The following is a 16,573-nucleotide window of genomic DNA, read 5'->3' as shown; positions in this document are numbered from 1 at the left end:
GACTGGCGTGCTTTGCTTAGGGATAAAACGATACTAGTAAATACAAGTACATACTCGATACTTTTCGTCCGTTACCAAGTAATTTTGATATCGATACTTTTGAGTACTGAGTAGGTATCGGAAGAAAGTAGTTATATCGAAACCCGTTTCAGTGAAAATTTAATTTCCGGACTTTTTGTAATCTAATTATTATTGTGAATATCTAAAAATGTTTGGCAGTTTAGTTGTCAATGAAAAATTCCTACAAAGAAAGACCTATAATCATCTCATTAACATATCGCTAGCTTGAAGTGAAAAGTTGCTAAGTCCACTTTTTGTGAAAACTCATATTTGGATATAGGGAGCAAGGTAAATTAAAAACGCAACGTCTTCAAGTTTATATTATATATATATTAAATATAATTAAAGGTAAATTCACTAAGTCCAAAAGATGCACAGAAAAAATGATAAGCTCACAAAAAATTCTAAATCTTTTAATTTGCAACGGAGCCTTCTGCAAAATTCTTGAAGGAAATGTTTTGAAAAGTTTTTTCCCTCCCCTTCAAATTTTTTACATATACTTAGACTTAGCAGATTGTCACTCTAAAAATTATCTACATGATTACTTCTTACAGAAATATACCATTGTTACTTTGCAGAACTGCAATTCTGTTAACAAAATTCTGGGGACTCTCCTAGTAAACCATGTTTTAAAACTTAAAGTTGTTCTTAAAAAGATTAAGTAGCATTCGCCTAAAATCAAAAATTATAGTCACATAAGTTATTTTGACAAAAATTCATAGATATATAGGTACAAATATCGATATAAGTAGGTATCGATACTTTTAGCCCGATACTTACTAGGCATCGATACTTTCTTCCGATGCTACTTCCAAGTACAGGTATCGATACTTCCATGGTATCGCTTTATCTCTAGCTTTGCTGAACTCGTCCAAAATAGCTTAGGCGGTTACAGCGCCAAATAGGAAGAAGTTTTTGTATATGTAATTACATATGTACATAATGCATACATCCCATATCTTTTCGTGCACTAAATGTTGAGTTAAACTAAATTAAATTTTTTTATTTAAAATTATAAGTTTTTTGTTACTAAAATTAATTTTAAAATAGTTGGGTCAAATGACACCTGTCCATCTTTCAAGGCATGTCAATTTTCCAGGTTATCTAGTGTTAATGGGCACATTTTGAGAACTGATCTTGTTTACTAAAATGAGAATATAAAAATGAAAACTTTTTTAAATGAATAGATTATATTTATATATTTCGATCTATAATTTTTGGTGCTACAATTGGGTCAAATGACCCCTCTCCGTCGATTTTTTGGTCTTTCTAGTGTTAATGAATTATTCCTGCCCTATGATGAGTTTAATTTTGGCCCGAAATCGTTCAATTTTCTCTTTTCGGATTTCAGATCTGATTCGTTGAAGTTATGTCAGACATAAGTCATGGAACTTTAACTATTTGTATATTTAATGAGCCGCTCACTGCACAAATTAATGAATTCCACNTGATTCGTTGAAGTTATGTCAGACATAAGTCATGGAACTTTAACTATTTGAATATTTAATGAGCCGTTCACTGCACAAATTAATGAATTCCACTTTTTAAAAAATCTTAAATTTTATTGTCAATGCTGGAAGTCCGGCGAAAATTAGGCATATTCGCTTGAAACTTTTTGAAAAAATGGGCAATGTTCCCAGATTCAAGAAGAATGCATTCCTCAACTGAATACTATATGAGAGTATTCTGCTTACCACTTCTTCCACGAGATAAAATAATGAATTGATATAAGATTTTAGTAGCACAAGCGATGCATTTCAATTGTTTTACATTAATGCAGCAAATTTTCGAATATTTTCGAAGCTGTCGTTTAAAACAGGTGAGTGAAACTCTTATGACTAATCAGGTTGTTTTTTAATTTAGTGCTTAATTTAGAAAATGTTGAATGATTTGTTGGTTTTCAATTTTTTGCGTACCCCTTCGGCTTTAGAAAGCTAATGCTGCATTGGGAAAACATTTTCCTATTAATGGGAATTTCTCCCGTTTTCTATCGATTCTAATCTCAGAAGTAGGGACACGAGTTTAAACACGATACGATACCATATCGATACTTTCGGCATTCGATACCGATATTTTCTACTTGATTGTTTGAAAACGATATTTTGAGGAATCGAGTACCAGAACCCTAGTGTCGCATCGAATGTCATAAACTCACATTACAAAGATAATGTGATTAGCAATTCTTCCTTATATAAATTGGGCTATAAAGATCGGAAATTTGTACTATACTTAGGATTGCGTGTGGCCCGTTTTGAACCCGCTGCCTCGGTGTTTTAAGTCAACACCTCAATCTTTACGTATAATAATAACAATCAGAGATGCTCAACAAACCATTTGAATCGATTTCGTTTTGTTGATGGCAAAAATAACTTATCAAGATAATTTCTTACGTTTCAGAGCTAAATTAACGAAACAAAACTCAATCGTTAACGTCGAAACAAAATAAATTAACGAGAAGTTATTGTTGTATGCAATTGCCAGCTCACTGTTAACACCTAGCACTTAAATGCATGCTACAGCTTCAGCATTAACGATTGAATTTCTTTAAAAACTAAAATAGAATTACACTTAGGTCTATTTTCATGCGGTTTTTTACGAGGATTTGAATTTATGCGGTTTTTCAAACCATTTTTTCGCTGTAGCGATTCTGCTTTTTTGAGGGTTTTTATTACTTGTTTTCAGTTTGTAAGAGACACTGCTTCTAATAAATAATTTGTCTTTGTATTCTTACATAATTCATGTATTTATTGTGGTATTTTTTTCGTTTTTGGTAAAAATACAGATAAAATCTATATATATATATATATCAGGGTTGTTGCGAATATTGGCATTTGCATTCGCAACCGCGGAGCTTCGGATTAATTTTAACATTCGCATTCGCAATAATCAATGCAGAGTTTTTGCGAATGCGAATGTTGTACAACGTATGTATATATGTATAGCAAACAAAATGGCAAATTGTAGCCAATATTTTTTCCTGTGGTCGTGGGAGTATTTGTTTAACAAAACTGGTCAAATGTCATATATATCAACTTTGATAAAAATGTCTTTTACCATATTATTTCTTAAGCTATATAACCGAGCTATCAATGGGCAGTCATACGAGTTCCCACTTCTTCTTGGCCTTTGGCGTACGTCAAGGAGAACATCGTCCTTTTAGAATTTTTTTTTTTGCTTTATATACCTGCATTGGTTTCTTTCTTTATTATGATGTTTTTGGACCAATCTTAAAAAAAACTACTAGACACAAAAGAAGAAATTATGTACTGTAATTCTTAACCAAATTTTCGTGATTTGCTTTTCATGTTACACATATTCGTTTCAATAATTTCAAATGAAGCTCTTTGGGGAATTTATTCTTAACAAACCTTTTAAAAAGAGAGATTTTGTTTACTTGTCGGGCAATACTTTTTTCGTACGGATCTTCATTGGATCCTTGGCTAAAAACTTCTGTGGTAAAACTGTCCCTTTTTTGCTATTTAAAGTCAAAGAGTAAGCTCCTTCAATAGGGATTTCCAGCAGAAATGGTCAACGTCTGGATTTAAAGAGAATCGATGCTCAAATAATTAAAAAGCTATAGGTCTGACCTTTAATTAGATANTACGTAACTATCTGAGATTCAAATGCTTATTAAAAAACGGGGTGCTTTTTTTAAACAACAATATTCTGATCCGATGACCAGAATTTTGTTAAAAATTTTGATTCCTGGAAAACTAAAATTAATTTTCCATATCCACCTATTTAGCTCGATATAAGCACATTTTTCAAACCAGTCATAGAAGAAAGTGTGTATTAAAAACGAATCACAAATACCAAAATCGAAAAACGCTGATGAAGTTACAGATCCCCTAAATTCCGAAGCATCCAAAGGAATGAGAATGAAGAATTCTTTTTAAAAAGCTTTAGAAAAACCCGACATATCTGGTTTGGCTTGTAAGCGCTGTTTAAACAACGATCTCGCCATTATGCTAGATTCTAATTGTTTCTTAAAAATTCTTGACATCCGCATTCGCATCCGCATCCGCGGATGTTAGCTGTTAGATATTCGCATCCGCGGATGTCTAATATTCCACATTCGCAACATATAAATAATATATATATATGTACATATATATAATACGCGAAGGGATTTTTCGTTCAGCATAAAAGATCTGTACCGTTCGCCCAATTTTCAAAAATTAGATGTCAAATTAAAGCGCTTGGTCTGTACATGTGCAAACTAGTTTTAGTTTTTCGAAGGAGTTACCACTGAAAAATTAAATTAAAATTATTTAAAAATCTATGCCATCAAATCCGCACCGTTCGTTCGATTTTCGAAAATGTGCTGTAGATGCGCAGTAAGGCTTAACTTATTCGAATAGAGGTGCCAGCTTTTAAAAAATTATATTCAAATTATTAAAATAAATAAATCAATTATTACAAACTGGTTATCAATTGAAATGTTTTTGACAAGCATTGTTTCTTAGCTGAACTATATTGCCACCTATTTAAAAAATCATATTATGTTAGAGAAATATGTATCACCATATGGGTGCCAAACGAAAGGTGTTTTAGAAATTAGTAGTTTGAAAATATTTTGAAAAGGGTTGCCATCTGCTTGAAATTTCGAATTTAGTTTACTTATACACAAGTTATAGAAATATCAAAATATGAATGTCAAACGAAAGTGTTATTAAATCTTTGGTTTCAACGCCAATAATATTTGTGAGGTGTTAAAAGAGGTCTGCCACCTGTTTAAAAAGTTAAATTCAAATTATTTTATAAGTTAAATGAATTATTAAAATATGGGTATCAATCAAAAAGGGTTGACAATTTTTTATTTTTGAACAGTATTTATCGGCGTTGCCACATGTTTGAAAATTAAAATTGCACTTAATTTATAAGTTAATTAAAATAGGTATCGCAGTGTCCGGCAAAGGAGAGTTAACAACGATTAATTTTGAAAATATTTTTGAAGAGGGCTGCCACCTGTTTGAAAGGCCTAACTCAATTAACTAATTCAAAAAGTATACGAAATATAAAAATACCGTAGTCAAACGAAGGAATGGTAAGAAATCTTTAGTTTGAACATTTCAAATGTTTGAAGAGAGTTGCCACGTGTTTTAAAAGCTAAATTCAAATTATTCAGTAAGTTGGAGGAATTATTAAAAGATGGGTATAAATCGAAATGGGTTTGAAAGGGATTTATTCCTGACCGTTACTTAGGATGGTTGCTATTTTTCGAACAATCGAATTCGAATTATTTCATCAGTTTATTGGTTACATGCATATCACAATGTAGGACGAAAGAGATTTAAGAAGATTTTAGTTTCAGAATACTTTTGAAAGGGAATTTCAAAAATGAGAGGTTAAATTAGAGACCTTGCCTGTAGATGTATGATAAAGTTTTATTTTTTTAATTAAGAACTTTTTTCATCGGCATAGGGTGATTTGAAATTCGATGAAAATAAAAACATGCACTATGCGAGACTGCTTTTCACTCAGAACTGGCTGCACGGTTTGATGAAATATGGCGCTCGGATCTCTTATAACTCTGATTAACATTTGGAATATTTTTTAAGTTTTTGAAATTAAATTTTGGGCGTTTTAACGCCCTGCGGGTTCACTAGTGATTTTAAAAGTTCATAATGGCGAATCCAATATGGCGGTCAAAAAATTAAAATCAATTCGGTCGGCGTGAAACGTTTTCCTCTAGGGTTCTCTGCATCAAAAATCGCTACTACAATTTCTTTTTTTAGAATGAATTTTTCACTGATTTTTATTATAAGCGTTTATTATGTTTCACTTGTGTGTAATCAAATCTTGCACTCAATTCTCAACCAACTTCCTGATGACTAGGGTTGCCAGATTTTTTATGCGCGAAATCAGTACGTTAGACTTTTTCATGCTAAAAAAATCAGTACTTTTCAGTACATTTTTATTCAAAGCAAAATTATGAATGTAAGTAACATATAATCAGGGTTTGAAAAACTGTCAGCACAGCAGCAACAGCACTATTATTTTTTCTTTTGCTTCGCTTTGAAATTTTTGATTTTCATTCGAACGGATTCGCTCTTGCTGTGGTTTTGAAAATTATATTCTTTTTATCGGCAGTTTATTGAAAATATGTACTGCTTTCGATTTACTGTGATTGTGCTTTTGCTGTGCTGTGATCTGCTTGACTGTGCTATGCACATTTAGTTTTGCAGCATAGTGTATATCTACATATATACATACATAACATGTATGTATATGATTTAGCTGACTCGCCAGGAGTGAGTACTAGCCACAAAATTTGCGATACCATTTCCTTTGCCTAACGAATTTAACATGGCGATGTCAATGGAACCATCCGAGTGCTACGCGTGGCATGACCTTTCGCTAGCGAGTTGACGTAAAATCAGTAATGTATGGAATCTTTAGCTTATGGTCGTCTCTTGTCACCAGTAGAAGTACAGAGTAGTGTATTTGTGCATGCATACATTTAACATCTTCGAAGTTATAGTCAAATTTATATTGCTTGGTGTTGCTTCCCTGTCGTTGTGCTTCCACAAATTACTTTTGAACTGTCTGATTGCTTTCGAAATTTCACAGCAAAATGGCAGCCAAGCATTTGTTTTTTTCTGAATTGCTTTTGCTTTGCTTTCGATATCATAAATCCCGAAGTCACAGCAAAAGCAAATTAAATTAAAAAAATGACAGCATTTTCAAACCCTGCATATAATACTTTAAAACGCCAGAGTACTTGTTTTTAACAATATGATGGTATATAAATAAAACATAGTTCATAAAAAATAAGTGTTATTCATTTTAACATGAGTGTACACATTATTGTACTCAGGAGCCAATAAATTATTTTATATTTATCACATTTTTGAATAGCAAAAATGAGATCATTTCCATTTTCAGTGTTTAAATAGTCAAAGAATTCTATACATTTAATTTTGAAATTAATTTTAATTTGAAGTTCACTTTCAAAAAATTTAATTAGAAGCCGGTTTCTCTCATGATTCAATAATAAAAGGTTTGCTCAAAAAGCAATTTTCTCGCTCCCTCTTGACAAAATCGGCTCCCTTAGCAAAGCATTGTGTGTGGGTTCGTGTGTGTGTGCAAAGCTTTTGTAAGGGAGCTAAGGGAGTGTCAAAACTCTAATGTCAATAATGAGCAAACCTTTAATTATTGAATCATGGGTTTCTCCCTTTGCGCCAGGAAGCAAACTTTATACTCAATATCCTCTACTTCGTTTCGTTTGAGTGTGGTGCTGAAAAAAACAAAATTACGTATTTGTTAAAACTGTGGAAAAGTACCTATATTTAAGGACTTCATCTAATATTTTCTCATGGCTTAAATAAAATTTTTTCCATTACGCAAAATTAATTCCCTAAAAAGAGTATCTAACTCTATGTCTTGTATACAAAGTCTTTTACAATGTCAATAAATTAAGAACAAATAATTGTAAGCTGTAGGCAAAAGAAATTCGAATATTCAAATTTGTTATTAAAATGAAAATTATTTTCGAGATAACTAACAACACTCGACAAAACAACCTCAGCCTTCTTTTTAAATAATTTAACTTAAGAAAATCCTACAGTACTTTGTTTGAATTGAAAATTCAGTACAAATCAGTACAAATTTTGGAAAATCATGACATTAGCGTACTGATTGAAGAAATGAATAACGTCAGTACAAGAATTGAAAAATCAGTACTGTACTGATAAAATCAGTACGTCTGGCAACCGTACTGATGACCTAGAGACTTCGAACTTAGCTCAGAACCCGTGGACAATGCAATATGAAAGTTGAATTAATCCCAGAGTGTACATGTATTTCATTTTTGTTTGTGATGGGTGTGTCAATAGTTATTGGTTTAAAAAAAATAAAAAATATTTACATTTATGAATCTAATATTTTATATATATGTATGTATGTATAAGTATATATTTTTTTCTACCTACCAACAGAGTCGTGCCCCCATATCTGCTAAATTAGTCGCTAATATGTTGTCTGTAGCTGGAGCTGACCATATTATAACAATGGATTTACATGCTTCTCAAATACAAGTAAGTAAACAAATTTTTTTATCTCATTTTTTATTGTTCACGGTTAGGGATAAATCGATACCATCAAGGTATTACTCAAATAAGTAATTGTACTTGTATCAAACAAGGTATCGATACCTACTCAGTATCGGAAATTTATCGAGTACTTGTACGTAGAGTACGATTTTGCATATTTTTCAAAGTAATTGTATTTTTTTCACAAAAAATGTTTTTTTACAAGATTATTTATCCTTTAATATTTTTACATACAAAAATTTAAGACAACAATCATTTTGTATAGTATTTGATTTCAAAAACAATAGAATACATTTTTACAAGATTAATAGATAAAGTTTTTTCATATAAAATAAGGAGTTATTTTCCTTTCTTGTTATATTTCCCGAAATTATCAACTTTTCCAAGTTTTTTCCTGAAAGGTGGTTTCGCGGTTTTGATATAGTTGTACCTGTTTTTGAGAAAAGCCTCTCGCAAGGGACAGATGACCCAACAACCGTTATGTATAGAGGGCTTGCTTATATAGCAGTGGAAATGTATTGCGCATATCTTCCAATTCCTCTAATGGGTTACTTTTCAAAGAAGATGCTGAAGCATAATAAGTTTTGCGCTTCCGATACAAGTCCTTTTTTTCGATATCTACTTGAATCGGAGTAAAAAGTATCGAGTACAAAAATACTTGGTAAATTGAGAAAAGTATCGAGTATGTACTTGGATTTACTTGTATCGATTTATCCCTATTTACGGTAGGGATGCACAAATCAGCACATACATATGTATGTGTCGCGGGGCTAGGCAAGCGCGGAAGGAAAAAGTTATCGGAAGGGGATAATCGAAGTCAGCAGAATAGTGAGATTGTATGTGTGGTAGAGCAGTGATGCCAGCAGTGTACGAGATTTTTTTTAGCAACAGAATGGACAAAAAACGAGCTAAAAACAGCTAAAAAAACTTTTTAGGCGAAGAAAGTAAAGGCAATTCAAATATTTTATTAGTTTTTTTCCAAAAAACAGCAAATATGAACATATATCTAACATCCAATAACAAGTTAAAGGTTATTTGCATGATCCAAAAAATTAGGTAGTTTCAATAAACAACTTTTTAATTAAAAAAGCAGATTTTTGACAATTGCTCCATTGGGAAAAATTCTGGGCGGAGGCTGCTCTTCCGTGGAACTGATTGAGCTTGTATTGTCTGCCTCGATAATACTCCCTTGGGGTGCAGGCATATCAGCTTTCTTGAAATATGTATGAAACTTAAGTTAATAGATGCATTATCTCCAGTCGATGCATCTCGAATCTCAGTTGCGATTGAGACATGCGGAGTGTAATATTGATTACCACACGTGTCCATTTTGGATAATTATTTTATACAGAACTACTCTCCTCTCACTATTATTCAGTAGAATATTAATAATCATTAACCACAGGGTTCGTATGTTCTCATTTATGATTATGTATTCGTTTTCATTTATTTATGAGATTATCATCGATGATATTCCAAATCTATGTTTTGCATTCTTTTTTCGCGAGTCAAAAATGCAAACAAATTTATCAACTCTCACATTCGGAATGCGATCGACAAACAAAATCCGCTCTCACTCGAATATGAGAAGTCCGAGCATTGCCGATGTCGGCCTCTCATAAATGGGAAAAACGATGCAAGTAATCCATTCGCGATCACTCACAACAGCTTATCGCGATAAGGGAACGTACCCATATATGTGACCCACTTTTTCAAGGTGGATCCAAAATGGCGACCAACTTAAAAAAAAATGATTGGATTTGTTTGCAGCTCTTAACCGCCATTTTGAATTTTGAAAATTTGACATCAGATTCATAATCAGCAAGCACAGAAACCCACTGGAAACGAGTTTCAACCCTTGTCAATGCTTAAAACGTTCAGTATCAACGTTTTAATTTTAGTATTTTTTTTTTTCATTTAATCGCCATATTGGATCCGCCATTATGAATTTTAAAAAATTGACTTCAGATTCGTAATCGGCGACCCCAAAAACTCTCAAGTGCTGGTTTTCCAACAAATCCAACCATTTTTCTAAAAAACTGATCGCCATTTTGAATTTTGAAAAACGTCAGTCAACGTTTTAATTTTACTAGTCTCTTTTCGAGAGCATATTTTCGGGCGCTAGGCCCATTCTAACTGACCAAGACAGGTATGTAATTAAGGGAATGTTCTCCAATAAAACCACAGTAATTATATGTAAAAACCACATTTTTAGCTGCATTTTAACATGTCAAGAAAATGAAAAAATTTAGGACGTCAGCGTTTGTATAAAAAACCGACTAGCGCGGCCTATAAGAAGAGTTTTTTTTCAAAATAAAAAAAAACACGTTTCTCTTTTTTTATCACAATCAACAATAATTTGAGGCAGCGTTTATGAATTTGCAAAAAAAAATTTTTTGAACCACTCTAATGGGTACGTTCCCTAAACTTATCGCGAAAAAATTTTCAACGCCGTTGTATGGGAGATATTTTCCGCGTCTGTCTTGATCATGCATTTTGTTTTGGTTATGCATTTATACCCAGGAAACAATTACGTTTGATAAACATTTGAGAATGATTTGAAATCAAAGCCATTCTCAAATGTCAAACGTTTGAAAATGATTTAATATTGATTTGAAAATTACAGCTTTCTCAATAAAAAGGGGAGTTTGATCTCCATTTGAGAATATGGTTAACTCTCAAGTCAATTCCAAATGTTATCAAGTCAATTCCAAAGGTTATCAATTGCACTTCAAATGTGGAAATAAAATTTATTATAGGAAATGTATATTTCATATTTATTTTTTCTTCGCGATGTACATATGTATGTACATAACAAAAGAAACAATTAAGATAAGTTATAATAAATTCGTCTTGTAGGGCTGCAGCTTCTTCAATCCGCGCAAACATCAAATCCACTATTTGTGGACCTTCTCTTTGAAAATTTTTTTCTATTCATTGTTTTTTTGCAGCGCATTTTTATATCGTTTGGAAATTTTTTCGCAAGTACGCATTTTTTAAACTGCATTTGTTGTTGGACTATATGCATTTTGCCACGAAAAACAGCTTCTCATAAAAAATACTATCGCCGTTCGGAGTAGGATTAAAACTCTTGGTCCGTATTGTATTTGTACAATGCATGACGAAGAATTGTCTGTTAGCACCAGGCCGAATCTTACTTTTTATGCATGTAGTCCAACAACCAATGCACTTTAAAAATGCGTACTTACGAACAATTTTCCAAGCGCGACTACATTAAATTTGCAACTTTCACAAACCATATACATGCGAATGTAGATAAACACAAAAGATGCGACCGAAGGGCTACTTGGCTATTTGAACTAAATTTAATATGTACTATGCGTTTAAATTTGCATCCCCGCAAGGCGCAAATAGCACTTAACACTCCGCTAATCAATATTAGTAATTAAATCAATAGTTTAACTCCAATTTCAATTTTATTTAAAGTTTTCAGCAAACAAATAATTAATTTACAAACAATTTAATTTCATACAGACAAATATTAACACACTATTTGAGACATGTGTGCCTCTAATGGCAAAACCAAGCAGGCATGGTAGTCGTCCATGGTTTAACACCTATATAAGAAAATTGATTGATGATAGGAATAGTGCGTATCAAACCTGGAAGAAATTGAAGTCCGACGCGGCCCATAATGAGTACAAGTCTATAAGAAATAGAGTTATGAAGGCCATAAAATCTCTGTCTCACCTGAATCTGTAAATGTTGATGAAGTAAATGCAAAGTTTGTTAATTTGTCTCGTCCTTGCAGTAATATATGTTATGATGGTTATAATGTTTGTCTTAATAACTTCTTGAGTGCATTTTCTTTTCAATGCGTAGATGAATGTGATGTTGTTGAGTCCATACTTCCTGTGAAATCCGACGTCGTTGGTCTTGACGGAATCCATCCTAAATTTATTAAGTGTTTATTCCCATTAATTCTTACCTTACCTACGATTTTAACACTATATTGACAACGTCCGTCTTTCCGAGCTGCTGGAAGAAGGCTAACATTATCCCTCTTTTGAAACCAAATGGTGATATCAGACCAATTGCCATTTTGCCATTCCTTTCGAAGGTTCTGGAGCGAAAAATGCATCGCTAAATAAACACCTTTATGAGTAAAAAATCACTTATTCGTATTCATCAATCTGGCTTCCGGCCGAACAGAAGCAGTAATGCAGCTTCTTTTGAAAGTCTCTTTTGAAAGTCTCTGACGATATAATGCTGATTATGGACAACGATCATGCCACTTTTTTAACTTTGCTTGATCACTCAAAGGCTTTTGACTCCGTTGACCACACGTTACTTTGCTTAAAACTCACCAATCTTTTTAATTTCTCTTCCCAAGCTGTAAGCCTGGTTAGATCTTATCTCCTAGGGAGTTCGCAAGCTGTATGCGTTGGTAGCTCTTGTGTCCAGCTTCTTGCCCGTTATTGAAGGTGTGCCGTAAGGCTCAATACTTGGACCGCTGTTGTTTGTCCTATATGTTAACGATCTACCGAAAGTTCTACAACATTGTAAAGTGCATGTTTACGCAGATGACGTGCAGTTATATCTGGATTGCTCACTAAAATCAATTAATGCCTGCATACCTAATCTTAATGCTGATCTGTGTCGAGTAAATGGCTGGTCTACTGATAATGGCCTAATATTGAATCGGAGCAAGTCCCAGTGCATTACAATTTACAAAAAACACTTTAAGCTAGACAATTATTCACAAGTAATGGTAGGCAATTTGGTAATAAATTTCGTTGATGCTGCCAAAAACCTGGGCGTGACTTTCAACAGAACATTGACATAGAAGAACACCATTTTTACAGTAATAGGCAAAGTGTACGGAATGTTGCGCTCCTTATGGACTACCCAGTACTTTCCACCAATCAAAATCAGACTGCTCTTAGCCAAGACATACTTGCTTCCAACCATGCTTTATGGTTGCGAACTGTATGCTAATTGCGATACTACGTGCAACATAAAGCTCAATGTCTTATTTAATAAAATTGCCCGATATATTTTTGGTATTAAGCGCAGAGATCACATCCATCTCCTTTAAGAACTATTTGAAACTCAAGGCTCTCATACAACTACATTAAATATTGGTAAACCCAGATCCTTCTTACCCCTATGACCGATTTCAAGCAACTCGAACAGCGCGTTCTTCGCAATTGCTTTATACGACCTTTACTTTCAAAGTATCTGAGCACCAGTTTTTTGTGTATGCAGTCCGTCTATGGAATACTTTACCTTTGGAGATCAGGGGCGTAGAAAGCACATTGCACTTCAGAAGGGAACTAATGCGATTTTTTACAGAATGATTACTCAAGTGTGTACATATATCATCTGTCAGTTACTCCTTTATTCATCTCTGATTTTTCACTACCTTTTCCTTTTTATCAATTCAGTAATTTCTCCCCATTAAATATTTCCTTTCCGGGGCTTTTGTAATTTATAATTTTTCTTATTATTATTACGCTCTAGTTATGTAAGTCTTTAATGTATTTTCATATAAAATAACGTTCCTATCAATAGGTCATTTAAATATTTTTCCATTTGGTTTAATGTTATATACTTATTACTTAAGTATCAAACACTTGAAATATAACTCATCTGTGTTTGTATTACAATAATAAAAAAAAAGAAATAAATAAAAGCATAAACATTTATTCCAATTGTCAAGAAGAGAACAGTAGTCCCAACGCATACGTTTATCAGCAAATATTAGAAGCAGTCTATTTTGCTCCCATTTTGTATTGAAAGTTAATTGAATGTAGGCTAAGGGGGCATCACTGAAAATAAGGCAGCCAATAAAGTCAAAATTTACAGTTATGTGGCATGATACAAAAATAGAAGGTATTTATTGATATTCGTTGTTGTTGCCGACCATTTGACTTTTAACAAGTTTATGACATTTAACTAAAATCATGCTACCAGATTCACTAGGAGGAAAATTTTTGTTTCTTGAAACAGTTGGATGTAAATATTAAAGAAAATTCTTACGCGTTTCCAAACTGCACGAATTTGGTACATTTGTGCAAAGGTTCCAAAATAAAGTTCTTTGCTTTTCCGAGGATAGTGTACGAAATACGATCTAATGTAGTTTGATGACAAATTGCTGACGCAAAATATTTTGAAACCTCTTAACGATGTAACGTTATCCGTGGAAGAGGGAGGAGGTCGAGTTAAAATGATGCCTTGGAACTTGTAACAGTACCAATTTTTGGATTCTCGGAATTTTCTGATAAAGATGTGGCGCTGCTAAAAAATATATATAGATAAATATAACCACGAAACTATGTATTTGTGACAAGAATCATCCACATAAGATGAAAACTACTGCAGTTTCATTTTATACAATTTTTGTTTATAGAAAAATGCATAAGTAAGAAAGTTCTGGTACGGTTCGGTTATTTGACTAGGGATGTTACGAATGTGGAATTTTAGACATCCACGGATGCGAATGCGGATGTCTAACAGCAAGAAACCATATGGTAAGTAAATTAAGTTGTTTAGGCAAATAAAAAATGGAAAAGTTAGGAATTTTTAATAATGTTTATTTTATTTAGTACTTGAATTTAAAAAGTGGGAACATTATATTTAATAAAAAGTAATGAGAATTGCATCGGGCTGAAAATATCGGATGTATCCTCCCGACTTTCATCTTCACTTGAAGAATCTAGCATAATGGTGAGATCGTTGTTTAAACAGCGCTTACAATCCAAACCAGATGTGTCAGGTTTTTCTAAAGCTTTTTAAAAGAATTCTTCATTCTTATTCCTTTGGCTGTTTCAGAAATTGTAACGCCATCAGCGTTTTTCGATTTTTGTTTTTGTAATTCATTTTTAATACCTTCTTCTGCGACTGGTTTGAAAAATTTGTGCTTATAGCGAGCTAAATAGATGGATATGGAAAATAAATTATTATTTTCTAGGAATGAAAGTTTTGGAAAAAATTCTATTTTCAAAGTCGTGGTTGCCAGCTGAATCGGATTAATTTTTTAAAAAGCATCCCGATTTTTTATGTGTAAGCATTTGAATTATAAGAATCGCGGAAGATGAGGAGGGTCTCAGATAGTAACGTAATTCTTACTTAATGAAAGGTCAGACCTATATAATTATTTGAGCATCGATTCTCTTTGTATCCAGACGTTGACCGTTTCTGCTGGAAATCCCTATTGAAGCACTTGACTTTAAATAGCAAAACAGAAAAACACGGACGTACGACTGCCCATTGATAGCTCGGTTGTATAGCTTAGGAAATAATATGCTTAAATACATTTTTATCAAAGTTGATAAATGACAATTTGACCAGTTTTGTTACACAAATACTCCCTCGACCACAGACAAAAAGTGGCCACAATTTGTCGTTTTGTTTGCCATATATACGTTTTATCGGTGTACTTGCACAACATTCGCATTCGCAAAAGCTCCGCATTGATTATTGCGAATGCGAAAGCGAATGCGAATGTTAAAATTAATGCGGAAGCTCCGCGGTTGCGAATGCGAATATTCGCAACAACCCTGACTTTTACAATGCTTTTGGGTTATCGCATCCAAACGCGCGACCCGAATCAAAAAATTTTAACATATGCGTCTAGCCAAAGGATTAGGCTTTAATTTAAAGCAAAAATTTCGGTTTGGAATATGCACTTTTTTTTTGTAAATTTAGAGGTGGATTTTGCCCAAAAATACTGTGGATGGCGGAACCGGAGTTCGACTGACGAGGTTATTTTTTCTAGCGCGGCCGAAGGCCACCAACGCGGAAAGGAGTTTTGCGCAAAAATATTGCTGATGGCCTAACACGAGTTTAATTTTTCTTTGCGAAAATGCTAATTTCACCCCATTTTGAAATGGCTCCCAGCGCCTGCAGAATGGACAGGGAGGAGAAGGATGGCTTTTCTTAAATTTTATACTATGCTCTGTTTAGTGAGTGTAGTTTTAGGTGGCACACCCCTTCCCTCCGCTCCCCACCAAAACATCGAACATTTCCCACACACAACATTAAATTCTCTGATGTATTGTTTGATTGCTATAAATATGGCAAGGTAGCTCACAATTTTTTACAATTTATGAAATTTCAAAAACTTATTTTTTGTCAAAAATTTTGAAATGAAACTACCTTCTTTTTGTATCATGTTATGTGGTCTACTGACATCACCTGTATATAATTCCACCATGGCATGGGAATTGCTTTAAATTTACATTTTAAAGTTAACTGATGACAGTACGAATGAAAATTCCATATATCGCTTACTATTTCGCTTCAAGAAGGCATTATTTTAACATGGGCATGTCATTGGCCGTAAGTCCTTACCCGTAGCATTACCTTCGAACGAAGGGAGAACGCATGGATAAAGAGAATCCAGAGAAGCGAACAAAGAATGTCTTACAGAGAAACTAATGTAGAATGTCTAGATAAGTACATACTTATTTATATTAAATTGAAAACAGAAAATA

General features: G+C 33.3%; 1 protein-coding gene across 1 annotated transcript in view; it reads left to right on the top strand.

Annotated features, from left to right (window-relative positions):
• LOC108367956 (ribose-phosphate pyrophosphokinase 1) overlaps positions 1-16,573 on the top strand; it is a 69,437-nt gene that overhangs the window by 38,921 nt on the left and 13,943 nt on the right. Inside the window, exon 3 of the mRNA XM_017622669.1 lies at positions 8,001-8,099. Within this exon, the coding sequence (XP_017478158.1) occupies positions 8,001-8,099 (99 nt within the window). The remainder of the gene's footprint in view (positions 1-8,000; positions 8,100-16,573) is intronic.

Source organism: Rhagoletis zephyria, unplaced genomic scaffold (genome assembly GCF_001687245.7).
Source record: "Rhagoletis zephyria isolate East Lansing unplaced genomic scaffold, Rhagoletis_zephyria_1.1 Rzeph_scaffold_02887, whole genome shotgun sequence".
Classification (NCBI taxonomy): Eukaryota; Metazoa; Arthropoda; class Insecta; order Diptera; family Tephritidae; genus Rhagoletis; species Rhagoletis zephyria.
This window is presented reverse-complemented; position numbering and strand designations above follow the sequence as displayed.